Source organism: Biomphalaria glabrata, chromosome 16 (genome assembly GCF_947242115.1).
Source record: "Biomphalaria glabrata chromosome 16, xgBioGlab47.1, whole genome shotgun sequence".
Classification (NCBI taxonomy): Eukaryota; Metazoa; Mollusca; class Gastropoda; family Planorbidae; genus Biomphalaria; species Biomphalaria glabrata.
Window position 1 is genome coordinate 10922047 of NC_074726.1, and position 16650 is coordinate 10938696.

General features: G+C 39.1%; 1 protein-coding gene across 4 annotated transcripts in view; it reads right to left on the minus strand.

The window, feature by feature from the left end:
* Nucleotides 1–200: 200 nt before the first annotated feature.
* Nucleotides 201–16650, minus strand: part of LOC106057274 (phosphonoacetaldehyde hydrolase-like) — a 284305-nt gene continuing 267855 nt past the window's right edge. For 3 of the 4 annotated variants that reach the window (XM_056014838.1, XM_056014837.1, XM_056014835.1), the window contains 4 exons: nt 4480–4699; nt 2162–2421; nt 1209–1329; nt 201–934 (listed from right to left, as the gene is read on the minus strand). In XM_056014838.1, coding sequence (XP_055870813.1) covers nt 671–934; nt 1209–1329; nt 2162–2421; nt 4480–4680 — 846 coding nt within the window. In that variant the 5' untranslated portion in view covers nt 4681–4699 and the 3' untranslated portion in view covers nt 201–670. Of the gene's footprint in view, nt 935–1208; nt 1330–2161; nt 2422–4479; nt 4700–7303; nt 7432–16650 lie in introns of those variants that run through there. The other variant, XM_056014836.1, reaches the window with a different exon arrangement.

Consider the following 16650-nt stretch of genomic DNA (forward strand, 5'->3'; position numbering starts at 1 on the left):
TGATTGCTGACATTGCATTAAGTTTTTATACTTAAAATTCGATTAAACATTAACGAAAAAAAAATTTTAGCAAATAATTTTAGATCACTGTTAAGATTATGGTGTTAAGATTAGAAGCAAAGGCAAATGCAGAGGACCAGAATAAACTATACAATGAACTTTCAGACTTACTCTGATTTTAAAAAAAAAGTACACAGGAATACAATAAAATTATATTTTTAATGAAATTAATATCAGCTCAGTAATATCCAGTTCTGACAATACAAAAAGATACATGGTCTTATGACAATAACAAAGGAATACAATAACAGAGTGAGACAAATTTAAAGACTAGATGATTGAGTTAGACCTTATGACAAGTTTTAGAGATTGCAATTGTAAAAAAAAAATTACACATAGATCTATCTACTTAACCAGCAATGAATAAGCATTGCTCTGAAATGGAGAAAAAAAAATGAACCTTGTAAAAAAAAAATCACTGATAACAACATTTAATCATTGACAATGCCATTACTCTAATCACAAGAGTATCTTATAAATAAAGATTTACAGGAATGAAATTGGTCACCGGACAGCAATCTATTACACATCACTATCACAGTCATATGCATTCAAAACACACAAAATGATGAACAGCCCTACAGTGTATCCATTTCTATGACAATAGTTCCTAAGGCTTTTCTCCTCTTGCCAGACGGGCGTTTATGTCCTCGACCACAGATGGCAGCTCCGCGATGGTGTCGATGACATAGTGAGCTCCGCACTTGACGAGAATGTCCCGAGACTTGGCCAGGCGCTTTTGGATGTCCTCAGCAGACAGCTGTGTGTCCTCCTCCAGGGTATTTATGTCCATGTAATTGCTGTGTCTTGCCACACCGACCCCCCAGCACCCTGCAGACAAAGCTTCCCCTACACCTGATACAGTATCATCTACCTAAAGGAGGAAACATTTTAAAGCAAAATTACAAAGAATTAAAAAAAAAAAAAAATTAGCAGTAGTAAAAAAAAGTAAAGTTCCCCTTTTAGACCTTGCGATCAATGAAACAGAATTTATCAGTAGCTTATATTAAAACAAAGTTTTGGAAAAACTGGGGCTTAATCAGGTTTTAGAAAGCCTTTTTATTTCAAGACCATTTGTTTTCAAGACTAAGATGAATTTAGACGCAGACAAAGTTAATAAAATTATTCCTAGTAACTTTGTACCTTACCTTGACTACAGAGTGTATATTTGGTATATTGAGCAGGTCAAGATTGCGATAAACCATAAATGGGTTGGGTCTTGCACCATGGATTACTTCATCTCCAGCTACATTCACATCTGGTTCATATCTAAAATAAAATGTGCACAAAGAATGGTTATAAATTACTAGAAGATACTAATTTTTACAAATCAAAATTTTTAAAAATATATTTAGCATGTTTAATTCATCTTTTGTACAATATATAAGTGATATATTCACAATATAGAGAATAAGTCAATAAAGTTACAGACACTCCAGGAAAAAAATATGAGCAATATTACATAAAAACATAAAATGCCCAGTAAATGAGGAATAGCACATTTATTCCATATGTTCAGACTTATTCTTAAGACTTTTCCCAAATAATATTAGAGCATATAATGGGTTGCCTGTATGGGTAGAACCAATACAAGATTTATATACTACCAAGTCAACAGATGGCTAAGTACAAGATATAATCTTTGAGTAATTCTGTAATTTTTAAGATAAGCTTTTATGATGAATGGGAAATGTGTTGGTTTCTTTAAATTGTGAAAAGATCCTTAACTTGCCTCTGTAATGAACATCAATATTAGATAGAGGGTTATCCCTTAAAGTGCTGAGCTTTGTTACTTACAAAAGGGTGCATACAAAATGAAATTACAATTCTAGTGTTTAGACTAGTTTAGAGGCTAAACTACCATACACATTATCTCCCCTAAAACTGCACAATTCATTTCAGATGAGATAATAAAACAGAAGTATAAAACAATACACTGAGCTCAAGAGTCTGAATGATGGCAACTCTTTCAGCAAGAGTTGAGACTTCACAATGCTGAGATGACACTGCATTTACAAGAGAAATGGCTTACTGCAATTAAGAGTGCATAAAAACCCTAACTTAGGACACACATTTTATCTTAACATTTCTATTCACTCACCCTTGCTTCTTGGCTGCCTCCAGTAACACATCCACCATGCTCCTGGTGAAGCCAGTTGTGACACCAATCTTCAGTCCAAACTCTTTTTTCAGGGTCCTCACAGCTTCAGCTGCCCCAGGAATGAGCTCAGAGTACTTGTTCAGAACTGCAATCTGCATGGGGACAAAGTCCTTGAACATTGCATCCACTGAGCTCTGGTCTGGGAATTTTCCATGGACCTCCTTCCACCTCTGCCTGACCTCAGGAATCTCAGTGATAGCCTAAAATAATTTTAAGAAATTACATGCTAAGTATTACATGCTAGATATATATTACATTCATTTGTGGGCTAGTTCACAGCTGGGGCTGCGCAGCCACCGGAAATACTGTATTCCTCACTAATCTTCGGACTCGAAGACAAGCCTTATTATTATTATATATTACATGTTATAACCTATAGATAATTATTTGGTACAGAAGTAATATTTAAACTTGATTTTTACCGTTTTATATGTATCATTACTTGAACCAGATTATATAATTTATACTTGTACCATTAAGGTCAAACAAGTAAAAACTATTTTGTTTAATGTATTGAAATAACTAGACAATAATGAATCTAAAGTTCAAATGAATACATAGAAAGGTATAAATGTTTTGTTTTTGAAATTAAGATACATAAAAAAAAAATTAAACTTGAAAAAAATCTGAATATGGACAGAACTGGTAAACAAGATGATTGACAATTTTATTTTTAATCTTTTTTTTTAGTACAGAATTAGAAAGCAAGTGAAGCTAATTAGGTCACACACACACACACAAACTTTGCCCTAGAAATGTTTCTAGTTACATGGACTTTGCTGTGACTATAAGCTAATTAGGAAACAATTCTTGACCACAACTAGCTACAAGTGGATTTTGGACTATAGACTTAGTGGCAAAGAACCAGATTTTAAACAAGTGAATTATAAAATATACTAAAAAAAAATAAAGCCATGTTAAGGGAGACTGCTACTTACCATAGTTATCTAATTTTTTTTAAACATGTAAAAGGGATGGGATAATTCATGCACGCAAGTCAATGTATTTTTGTAGAAAGGATTATCATTTGTGAAAATGGTAATGAAGATAGCGTTTAAGAACTCTATACAAGGTTCTTTATGATTAATTAATATAAACACAGTCTTTGATATAATCTTGACATCAACATAAAATTTTAGATATCTTTACAAAAACATTTTATTTTACTCTTGCAATTCTCATCGCCAAATTCTCTACACAAGGCTTCTCTTAACTAAGTAATTTGTTAAGAGTAATTGATCAAATAATTGGTGATGGATTCATATTTTGTTAGGGACGATGAATGATTGTTCAAAGTTTCAACTTCATCTGAGAATGGGAAGTGGGAGAAATTAACTTGTACAAAATTTGTAGCAGACAAATTGAGTTGATATACAAGCTTTGTAAAAATGACTTACAATTCTTAAGAGACAGACTAGTAATGAGTGATTACAACACTAGTGAGACTAGTAATGAGTGATTACAACACTAGTGAGACTAGTAATGAGTGATTACAACACTAGTGAGACTAGTAATGAGTGATTACAACACTAGTGAGACTAGTAATGAGTGATTACAACACTAGTGAGACTAGTAATGAGTGATTACAACACTAGTAAGACTAGTAATGAGTGATTACAACACTAGTGAGACTAGTAATGAGTGATTACAACACTAGTGAGACTAGTAATGAGTGATTCCTCAAACTTTATTTTTAGTTATTGAACTTGTTTTAATTGTGGATCATAGACAGGAATATGCCACCAGAGGTTTAAGTGCACAGACTTGAAGCTACAGTTTAGTTCTAATAGAAATGATTGAACCAGACCCATTTTTTTCGGATTAACAAATATTGTTGATTAAACTAAATTACTAAAACATAATTAAGAAATACAATATAATTGCATAAACTGGTACAGGGTATAGTAATAAGCAAAGTTTATTTTATTCCATCTCTGAAATTAACCAATTCTGTGTGTGAAGTGCATGACATGAGAGCAAAATGTTTCTCATACAGTAGTCAAATTAGGTTTCTATATTACTGTATCAGATTTTAAAATACCTGTATCATAGTCTTTCAGCCATGCAACTTTTCACACATCACTGAATATTAATAAAATACCCTTAGCTTAGTACTTGTAATGCCTCAGCAATTCCACACATTTTTAGACAGTCTACTAAAGGATGCAATGACCTCGGTCTTTTATTAATGCACAATCCACAAACCCTGACTTTTAAGAGTTAAAGAGTTTATGAACATACTTAAAAAAATAATTTACCTTAATGTGCAAGTCCTTACGGAGGCCCATGGGCAGCCTGGACTCTTGCATGCTAATGGGGACCTTGTGTTTCTTGAAGACTTCCACGAACACCACAGCCGGGGCCAGCACGTACTTGTCAATGGTGGTGCCGCTCCAGTCCAGGATGCAGGCCTTGACCGGGCCAACGTAGGACCGAGAGTAACGGAAGGCGGCGCTCATGGTGATGGGTCAAAACACGCTGTGGGTAAACACAAATAAACAATTCTAGTATTAGTTTTCTATACAAGGCCTTTCCGATTCATAGTACAAACCCTTGACTTATGAAATAATCTTAAGCCTGAAGGAGAGCCCTAGAGCGCGTATGCTACGCAGGCCTACCTATATTGCAACAAGTTACTATTTAGTCCAATTCTTCAAGCGACATTTGTGTAGGTTTTGTTAAGTCCTTTATTAAATAGGCAAATCTAAGTAGAACCAAGATGTACACATAACCGTTATCAAAGTTTTTTAAAAATTAAAATCTATAATCAAGCAGTGTCTAACCAAGCCTGAGGTTTTAACTTGTAAATCGTGCAGTGAAAAGAAAGATTTACAATTTGTCAAGATGTGCAACCAGCAGTTTTTGTACAATGAAAGGACTGTGTTGAAAGATTTCTGAATTTTAATCTAGTGAACAATGAATATGATGAGACTTGTTCAAATACCATGACACTTATTCAAATACCGTCTACTTTGCACTTGGACTAGCATCGAGAATCAGTCTTTGCGACGTCGGGAATCAACTAGTCTTTGCGACGTCGGGAATCAACTAGTCTCTGCGACGTCGGGAATAAACTAGTCTCTGCGACGTCGGGAATAAACTAGTCTCTGCGACGTCGGGAATAAACTAGTCTCTGCGACGTCGGGAATAAACTAGTCTCTGCGACGTCGGGAATAAACTAGTCTCTGCGACGCCGGGAATAAACTAGTTTTTGCGACTGCCTAGGGAGATTCCAAAGAAGATTTAGGTTGAGCTAAGTCTCGTATGTAAGAAATCGAACAATCGATCCAGCTCTCACCTCCGACCCTTTTATTCCCTTACAGGAGTGAAACATCGCAGATATCAGCACACTACATTAGTGAAACATGTGCTAGATACGCACACTACATTAGTGAAACATGTGCTAGATACGCACACTACATTAGTGAAACATGTGCTAGATACGCACACTACATTAGTGAAACATGTGCTAGATACGCACACTACATTAGTGAAACATGTGCTAGATACGCACACTACATTAGTGAAACATGTGCTAGATACGCACACTACATTAGTGAAACATGTGCTAGATACGCACACTACATTAGTGAAACATGTGCTAGATACGCACACTACATTAGTGAAACATGTGCTAGATACGCACACTACATTAGTGAAACATGTGCTAGATACGCACACTACATTAGTGAAACATGTGCTAGATACGCACACTACATTAGTGAAACATGTGCTAGATACGCACACTACATTAGTGAAACATGTGCTAGATACGCACACTACATTAGTGAAACATGTGCTAGATACGCACACTACATTAGTGAAACATGTGCTAGATACGCACACTACATTAGTGAAACATGTGCTAGATACGCACACTACATTAGTGAAACATGTGCTAGATACGCACACTACATTAGTGAAACATGTGCTAGATACGCACACTACATTAATGAAACATGTGCTAGATACGCACACTACATTAGTGAAACATGTGCTAGATACGCACACTACATTAGTGAAACATGTGCTAGATACGCACACTACATTAGTGAAACATGTGCTAGATACGCACACTACATTAGTGAAACATGTGCTAGATACGCACACTACATTAATGAAACATGTGCTAGATACGCACACTACATTAGTGAAACATGTGCTAGATACGCACACTACATTAGTGAAACATGTGCTAGATACGCACACTACATTAGTGAAACATGTGCTAGATACGCACACTACATTAGTGAAGCATGTATTAGATAAGCACACTACATTAGTGAAGCATGTATTAGATAAGCACACTACATTAGTGAAACATGTATTAGATAAGCACACTACATTAGTGAAGCATGTATTAGATAAGCACACTACATTAGTGAAGCATGTATTAGATAAGCACACTACATTAGTGAAGCATGTATTAGATAAGCACACTACATTAGTGAAACATGTACTAGATAAGCACACTACATTAGTGAAACATGTACTAGATAAGCACACTACATTAGTGAAGCATGTATTAGATAAGCACACTACATTAGTGAAACATGTATTAGATAAGCACACTACATTAGTGAAGCATGCATTAGATAAGCACACTACATTAGTGAAACATGTACTAGATAAGCACACTACATTAGTGAAGCATGTATTAGATAAGCACACTACATTAGTGAAACATGTACTAGATAAGCACACTACATTAGTGAAGCATGTACTAGATAAGCACACTACATTAGTGAAGCATGTACTAGATAAGCACTAGTCTACATTAGTGAATCATTAGTAAGCATCCTTAAGAGTAAAGGAAACAATGCCACAAGACGAGGCCTATACGGCATTTCGACGCGATGACTCAGATACAAGATAACGCATAGCTACAGTTTACCTGTTCACACCTTGTATTGATTTTTATCCAAATATGGAAATAAAAACTTAAAGTTCTTTTTAATCATTACACTTCTAATTGTAAAAACTAGATCACGATTCGAGCGACATAAAATTCAACCAGTAGGCTTTTAAATAAGTTTCCCAATCTCATGCGCACTGATTTCAAAGTATAAAATGAATTTTTACCTGGATAAAGTTTGATAGTATATTGCGACAAAAAAAAATGTGTACTGTTCTCCACAAAGCGAAACCAAGTATTGCACTGGTAGTGCTTACTGTTCAGTATTGACTAGGGGATATCCTCAGTGCATATGGCCCGGGGGGGGGGGGCAGGAAAGAGTTACGGTATGTAAACAGTCCTGATGACTGGTTAAAAACAAGACAGCCTGAGACATGTGCTAAAAGGGAATGAGACACGACCCAATGTAACACGACACACTAGTTAAAGAGGTACAATTCTACAAACACGTGCCATATACTCTATACATGCATCGATTTTTTTTATGCATGCCTCTCGGCGTATTGCTATCACAGTCCTTAGTAAAGATCAGTTGTGTATCTTAATATAACCAAGACGTCAAGAAGAGGAAACTTGCCAATAGAATAACATAAGCGTAGCCTACACTATTTAGGTCATGTTTACGACTTTTGAAATGTAAGACTAGTAAATACATCTAGTCCAAAGTAGGATTTATTCCACAACAAATCCCAATCTTATCTGGCATATTTCCCTTTTACTCCAGTGGAGCGTGGTGGCGGCTTCACCATCGAAGGTTCTTAGTGAAGACTGGGATTTAAAAACTTCGGGATATTAATACGCCCCTGAGAGAGACCAATCGTCATAGAAGGCCTCAACACTGACCTGCAACGTCAAAGCCCGTGGGCAGTTTAGACCACTCGTTGCCACGTCGTAAAAACCCGTGACTTGTATTTTCATTTTTATATTGGAGCGTTCAGATGACTAGACCAATATATGAGATGAACTGTTGGAGCGTTCAGATGACTAGACCAATATATGAGATGAACTGTTGGAGCGTTCAGATGACTACACCAATATATGAGATGAACTGTTGGAGCGTTCAGATGACTAGACCAATATATGAGATGAACTGTTGGAGCGTTCAGATGACTAGACCAATATATGAGATGAACTGTTGGAGCGTTCAGATGACTAGACCAATATATGAGATGAACTGTTGGAGCGTTCAGATGACTAGACCAATATATGAGATGAACTGTTGGAGCGTTCAGATGACTAGACCAATATATGAGATGAACTGTTGGAGCGTTCAGATGACTAGATCAATATATGAGATGAACTGTTGGAGAGTTCAGATGATTAGACCAATACGTGAGATGAACTGTTGGAGAGTTCAGATGATTAGACCAATACGTGAGATGAACTGTTGGAGAGTTCAGATGATTAGACCAATACGTGAGATGAACTGTTGGAGATGATTAGACCAATACATGAGATGAACCTCGCAGTGGATTCCAAATCAGGGATCTCTCCATAAAGTTTTCTTTCTATTGGGGTGTTTTGGGGCCAGTGTCTTGTTCGGGCCACTTGGTAAAGAGTGCCGTTTTGAAGGACATGGTCAGCATTCACTAGTGACACTCCACATGGGCAGATTTCACTGGTTTCAATTTTGAGCTTCCGGTACATGTCTAACATTTGGTCTAAATCGCGATTAAAAACTTACTAAATTTAACTGCTGCGTTTTCTATCGTGAAAATGTTTTTAGTTAGACCCGCGGCAACAGGTTCACATTTTCCGTCCACCGCAAGTGGGAGAATCTGATGAGTGAATCAAGGCTTTTGTCCTTGTAGATTCTAGGCCAACTAAATATTTAAAAAAATAAAGCCCTTCAAATCTAATACTATGAAGAATACAAATATTTGGCCAGCAAACTGAAAACGTAAAGTTCTTTAGACCACAAGACTTTGCTGCTTTGTTCAGCAAGGCGAATAGATTTCACTCATTAAAAGGGAAAAAAAAAGTCCGGCCTTTAAATGCAAGCGGATAAACAGAAGTACCGTTATCGATTTTCGAAAAGAAAAATCGCTAAAAACTATAGTGATTTCCACACGAGTCAATCGAACTAAGGTAAAGGGATGCAAGATCAATGCAAACATTAAAATCAATGCATACAAGTACAAATCAATATCAAATCGATATTTTTTACTTTTTAAATTTACTTCAGTACAACATGACGCCACCACCACCACCCTTGATTTGTTACTGACCTAGTATAAGTTAATAACTAAAAAGAGCGACTCCAAAAGAAAAAATATAATGTGGCCTTGGTGTTATAGAGGCAATAAGGTCCATGGTAAACTAGACTGCACATTCGTATCCCAGCCTTTGCATTGCAAACAGTACATCGCCCTCGAGCACATTATCGCAATCGAGCACAGCATCGCCATCGAGCACAGCATCGCCATCGAGCACAGCATCGCCATCGAGCACAGCATCGCCATCGAGCACAGCATCGCCATCGAGCACATCATCGCCATCGAGCACATCATCGCCATCGAGCACACCATCGCCCTCGAGCACAGCATCACCATCGAGCACATCATCGCCCTCGAGCACAGCATCACCATCGAGCACATCATCGCCCTCGAGCACAGCATCACCATCGAGCACATCATCGCCATTGAGCACACCATCGCCCTCGAGCACAGCATCACCATCGAGCACAGCATCGCCATTGAGCACATCATCGCCATTGAGCACATCATCGCCATTGAGCACATGCCAAAATCCCGATTGCAGTGATCGCTCGAGACTTGGGGGCCGGGAAGGGGCTTGACCTCTTTAGGGTTAGGGCATTTTGGCATTCAACAACATGTAGATAGTGTAATTAATAAATCTAAATAGTGTAATTAATAAATCTAACTTTATATATAACTCAGGTTACTCTCTGAGAGTAACTCCCGCCGGAAAGAGTTAATCCGTGGAATACATGAAACAGGGTCACTTACATATAACCTGAATAGCAAGATTACATGGCAGAGGGGTAATATTTAATATTTCATGTACAAATTATATTCCGGACACTTTTGGGGCCCGGGAGGAGATTCGATTTGATTTTTTTTTTATTTGAGGCACATCGGCACAATTTAGGCCATGTCGTGCCTGCAGTCCCCCAAGGACCACTCTCTCTCCAAACAACAAGGGCCAGACTCCATACAGTCATATAATTAAAATCAAGGTCTATTCACAGTTAAAATAGTAAAGGTAGTAAAAATTTAAATATTTGGTAAAAATCTAATGTAAATAGTGCACGTTCACAAACTCAGAAATCAGATCTTCGTAGATAGCCCCACTTCCCGAATAAAGCCCAGTACCCTCCCAGGGTCAACATTATCAAATAGTGTTTTTAAATTAGTGGCTCTAAAATATTTCGCCCTGACATCCTGGTATCTGGGGCAATCAACGAGGATATGTTCCACGGTGAGGCGAGAGTCACAGTACTCGCAAAGTGGGGGCTCCTCTCTCTTCAGTACAAAAGAGTGCGTGATGTAGGTGTGGCCAATCCTAAGTCTGAACATGGTCGTGCTACCACGCCTTGTCAGACCCTTAGATGTGGGCCGCCACCTGACATCCGCCACAATCTGCCTGAGTTTACTGTGAGTCTCAGCCTCCCATCGGTTCTGCCACTCTCGATAAGTGGCAGAGGCAATACTTTGTCTCAGGTCCGAGTAGGGAATTCGGGTTCCTGACACCGCATGATTTAGGGCTCTCTTTGCTTCTCTGTCTGCGGCTTCGTTTCCCTCAATGCCAACATGGGAGGGGACCCAGATGAAGGTGACATCCCTACGGTCGGCTGTTATTTGGTCCAACAGCTTCAGGCTCTTATGTACCAATGGGATGTCAGTCTTCATCCGCCCCAAAGCTTGCAATGCAGATTTGGAGTCGGAGCAGATTATAAATTTCCTCCTTTCTGATGCTTTTACGGCCATAAGTGCAAGCAATATTGCGTGCAATTCGGTCGTAAAGATGGAGCAGCCATCGGGGAGTCTACGGGAGATTGTTTTGTTCCGAAAGGAGCAGGCACAAGCGACCTTTCCCTCCATTTTGGATCCGTCTGTGTAGATGGTGCCACAATCTCCGTAGCTCTCCTGCAGTTCCCTAAAGTGGACTTGTAGTATGCTTGGGTCTGTATTTTCTTTTTTGAAATTAAGGAGGGATAAATTTAATTTGGGTTTATTCATTAGCCAAGGAGGATTCTGAGGGGTTTCTATTTTAGAGATTTGGTCAATGGGTGGGGTTCAATTTTGGATGGGTTCTCTCATTCGAAGGCCCAACGGCTGTATGACGTTAGGCCTTCGATTGTATAATTCTACCTCTGTGGGGTTAAATATGGAGTCAAAAGCAGGGTTCGTGGGGTTGGATTTTAGCTTGACTATATACTGCATTGCAAGCTTTTTCATTCTTATATCCATGGGGAGTTCTCCAGCCTCCACATGGAGACTTGGGATAGGTGATGTACGAAACGCGCCGAGACAGAGACGCAGGGCAGCATTTTGTATTGGTTCCAGTATTTTTAGGTACGACTTCCTTGCTGCTCCATATATTATGGATCCGTAGTCTAGCTTGGATCGAATTAGACTCCGATAGAGCAGAAGCAAGGTATCTCTGTCAGCTCCCCAGTCCGTATGGCTGAGTACTCTTAGTATGTTTAATGACTTTTGGCATTTCTTCTTAAGTTCCTTAATGTGGGGGAGAAAATTAAATTTGGAATCTAAGGTGAGGCCTAAAAATTGTGTAGTTTTCACGACAGGGATCTTCTTTTTGTGTATAAATAGTTCAGGGTCTGGGTGAAGTCCCCTTAGATTACAAAAATGCATACTAACTGTTTTGGAGTCTGAGAATTTGAAACCATTATAGTTTGCCCAACCCTGAATTTTGTTTAAACATAACTGTAATTTCCTTTCTAAGGTGTTCATGTTTTTCCCATAAGTAAGAATGACAAAGTCATCAACATACAAAGAGCACTCTATGCCAGGGGACAGCGCATTTATGATGCTATTTATTTTAATGTTGAACAGGGTGACTGACAGAATGCTGCCCTGGGGTACACCCATTTCCTGGTCATGAGTGTCAGAAGCGGAGTTGCCCACTCGAACCTGAAATTTTCGATCTTTCAGGAATTGGGAGGAGATTCGAATTTTACGCATTTGGATCGCTCTTCGTGTTATGGAGGCAGCGTTGATGTCTTGTGCAAAGCATGTACGTAAGACAATGTATCGGTTATTTATGCAAGGGTTTAAGCATTCCCATGCTATCAAAGGTGAACATATAATCTGGATGTCAAGTATTGTCTGTATGACAAGGGGACGTTTAAGTGAGCGGTAAAAGTTGACTCAGATAAGACTTAAGCATCGTTATATTCATTAGCATTTCATTATAAATCTGGACTATTACATATTTTTGGTCATTTATTATAATTGTTTATCCTACGTTCAGGACCGGCCATACAGATTGCGGGGTCCTATGCGAAACGGGTTGCGCATGCCTAGTCTGGGTAGAGATCAACTTAAGTGAAATAGTTTTCCAACAAAAAGGTGATAAACATTCAGATCAGCCTTTTAGAGAATTTGTCTATTTTTCAGGATGTTTGCATGACTTTTTTCGTATACTTTGCAATTTCATAGTTCCAGGAGGCCGTGGAAACCCTATTAGAAATAAATGGTTTAATTTAAGAATTTACAACTAGAGTTAGCCTATGAAAGTGCGGGGCCCACTTCGGCAGCATAGGTTGCAGTGCCTTAAGGCCGGCCCTACCTACGTTGTACGCCGGTGCTCAAGTGTCGTGAAGACGTTATGGAGTGGATGATGACATGTCTATATTTGTGGACATATTTCTGACTTTTGCCTGTAAAATGCCTCCTGAAGAGATCAGGAAAGCCGACAGCAAAGAAAAAAAAAAGCCAAGTCAAGAAACTACACAAGTCTTGGGTGTGATCGCATTTATAAAGTCATGACTGGACTTGAAATAGTCACTTTGTGGTTAACTTCAACCATGGAAGAGGATCTCCGTCTAGCATAATCATTAAATAGGTTGAGAAATATGGGTTGAGAAGGGGAGGACGAGGGAAGTTCTTTGCAGTAATGAAAGTTAGGGTCTAAACCAAACCTCCGGAAATTAAAAGCCCCCCCCCCCTCCCCTTCATTTTTTGTTTCCAAATAGTGTTAGCAAATCAAACAAAATGTTTTCATCAAAATGGAGGCAAATTCATTAACGGCAAACTTTTATTTGTTGGTGTATCGGGTGTAGAGACTACTGAAAGTACTGAGACACATTTGGATTAAAACAACTTACGGTGGAACTTTTCTAGCAGTGTGTAGAATCAAATTTGAAATCAGTATGTAAACAAAGAACAGAAATGTAAATAAATATTGAACATGAACATCTAGCGTACAAAAAAGCAAACAAACAAAAAACAAAACAAACTAAAACAACGAAATAAGTTTAATGGTGGAGAAAAAAAAAGTTTTATTATTACTCAGAATCTAGGTTTTATCTCAATGGACCTCATTCACCAATCATAAACAAACAACATTTAGCCACGTGATATCTTCTATACAAATTATGTAATCCATAAAGGCTGTCACGTGATACGTATCTTTCATTGTTTTATCAATATTCTGACGTGGGTAAATGTGTTTATTTACGATTGGTGAATGAGGCCCATTGTACACATTACTGTTCAAAGTTTAAGCTAGCTAATGGTCTTCATATTGAATATAAGCAAGCATTAGCTTTATAGTTTCGTTAAAAGATTTATTTATAAACAAGGTTACAAAAAAAAAAAAGTCTGAAAACCAAAACTCAGAATCGACCCCCGAAGTGGTCCACTCAGGCAGGTCAAAAGGGGGGGGGGGTTCAATATTTTCAGCACGGATACCAGAAGCTATGATCTAGAAACTATAACAACCCTTTGTCCGTCCATACAAATAGAAGAGACGCGCCTGTCTAGTGTGTTGATATTGTTAGTCTGACGAATACTAAAGGGTACAGAGATAGTACATTGCTAATACCGGTACATGTATTCAATGCCCTGATTGTTTTCAAGATAGTCCAGTGTAAGCCTTGATTAACGAATGTTGTTGAATGGTCATCTAATTGATGCTTTGTAAAGGATCAATCTCAAGACCTCTTAGGGGGAAAAATGCATATATAATTTTTTTAATGTAACGTTTCGCTTGATGAAAAAGTAGCCGCTCCACCAGAACTTTTGAAAAAACTAAAATAATGATTTTTAACATCTTTTCTAGGACGGACGAATAGTCCACGCATAACTAAAAGCGGCTTTTTCCCTTTTGGGGGCCGCTAAAAAAACGCGCTGCTTAGAATGAGGCAATACACCCAGATCTGGGTTAAGATACCCAGGAGTGGAAGCACAGGAACACTAACACACCATTAAGCATGATAACACACAATGGTTTGGGGACTTCAATGTCGATGAATATCGCCATCGCAACGGAAAAATAAATCAATTACACGGCTGCGCTTCAATTAATAGGGGTTCAAATCAATAGCATACCGCTTGGATCGATTTATGGAAAGTAATAAGTGCCATCAAACAGCAGGAGAAGGCAAAACAGCAGGAGAAGGCACAAACAGCAGACAAGGCACAAACAGCAGGAGAAGGCACAAACAGCAGGACAAGGCACAAACAGCAGGACAAGGCACAAACAGCAGGACAAGGCACAAACAGCAGGACAAGGCACAAACAGCAGGACAAGGCACAAACAGCAGGAGAAGGCACAAACAGCAGGACAAGGCACAAACAGCAGGACAAGGCACAAACAGCAGAAGAAGGCACAAACAGCAGGAGAAGGCACAAACAGCAGGAGAAGGCACAAACAGCAGGAGAAGGCACAAACAGCAAGAGAAGGCACAAACAGCAGGAGAAGGCACAAACAGCAGGAGAAGGCACAAACAGCAGGAGAAGGCACAAACAGCAGGAGAAGGCACAAACAGCAAGAGAAGGCACAAACAGCAGGACAAGGCACAAACAGCAGGACAAGGCACAAACAGCAGGAGAAGGCACAAACAGCAGGAGAAGGCACAAACAGCAGGAGAAGGCACAAACAGCAGGAGAAAGCACAAACAGCAGGACAAGGCACAAACAGCAGGAGAAGGCACAAACAGCAGGAGAAGGCACAAACAGCAGGAGAAGGCACAAACAGCAGGAGAAAACACAAACAGCAGGAGAAGGCACAAACAGCAGGAGAAGGCACAAACAGCAGGACAAGGCTCGTGTACACGTTTAGTAGTTCATTTAAGTAAATGTTCATGACATAGCGAGAGTTTTTGTTTTTTAACTAACACAAGGAAGAGAACTGGCTCGTCTAGAAATGAACCCACGGTCGAACGAAAATTTAAAAAAAATGACCAAAATTTGTTTTAAAGGTCAACAAGCAAGACCTACGTTATCAAAGCGTAATGCTTCGTTCCTGGTTTAAAATCCATAGAATATATATCTATTTCGCCATTGGGACACCGAGGATTTCGTGTGGCCAGCACAAGTGCGGGGGTAAAAGTGGGAAAACAAAAAGGGGAGGGGGGACTAAAGTCGAAGCTGTTAACATTTCGACTTTGCGACATCGATTCAGCTTATTCAGCTATGCCATAATTTGTAATTCAAATGTCGGCAGGGATAATGTTTAGCATTTTTTAAATTAAAGTTTTTAAACTCACAAGAGGTAATTTTAACGCAATGAACTGGAATGTGTAACAGGTTAAAAACACTTGGCTACGCATTGGCCCCTCTCAAGGGGTTGAGTTCGAATTCCAACTCGTGCAGAGTTTGCTGAGCGCAGCACGAAAATCTCATGACTTCTCGCCCAACAGGTCAAACGAGATATGGGCCATGGCGCACTAAGCATGCTATAAGCATGAAAGATAAACTATACACAAGCAATTTAAAAATATGCATCTTTAGCTGGCTGCGTCTACTGAGGCGATATTTCAATGACAATACCCTTGACTTAGTAAAGTAAGTAAAGTTCCATTTTCATGTGGCCAGCACGAGGACCAACTGCCTTTACTTTTCCCATCTAATTGTCAGGTGCCCATTAGAGCTGGATGGACTCAGGCGCCCAAAAATACCAAAATTAATAATTCCAGTCTTCACCAGGACTCGAACCCAGCCAGGACTCGAACCCAGCCAGGACTCGAACCCAGCCAGGACTCGAACCCAGGACTCGAACCCAGGACTCGAACCCAGGACTCGAACCCAGGACTCGAACCCAGGACTCGAACCCAGGACTCGAACCCAGGACTTCGGTTCCCCTCAACCACTCAAAAGTCTATCCGGCAAATGAAGATATGGCCAAGTTTACGAGAATGTGCGGTCAGGACCACAATCAATCTCCATTCCTTTAATCAACAAGAGTTAATTTAAATTCAATTTAAATTTAGAAACAAGGATTCTTAATAGCATTTACCTCCACAAGAACATGAAACACAAACACAAAAAATGACAGTTTAAAATGCTCCACTTGGCAGGACTAT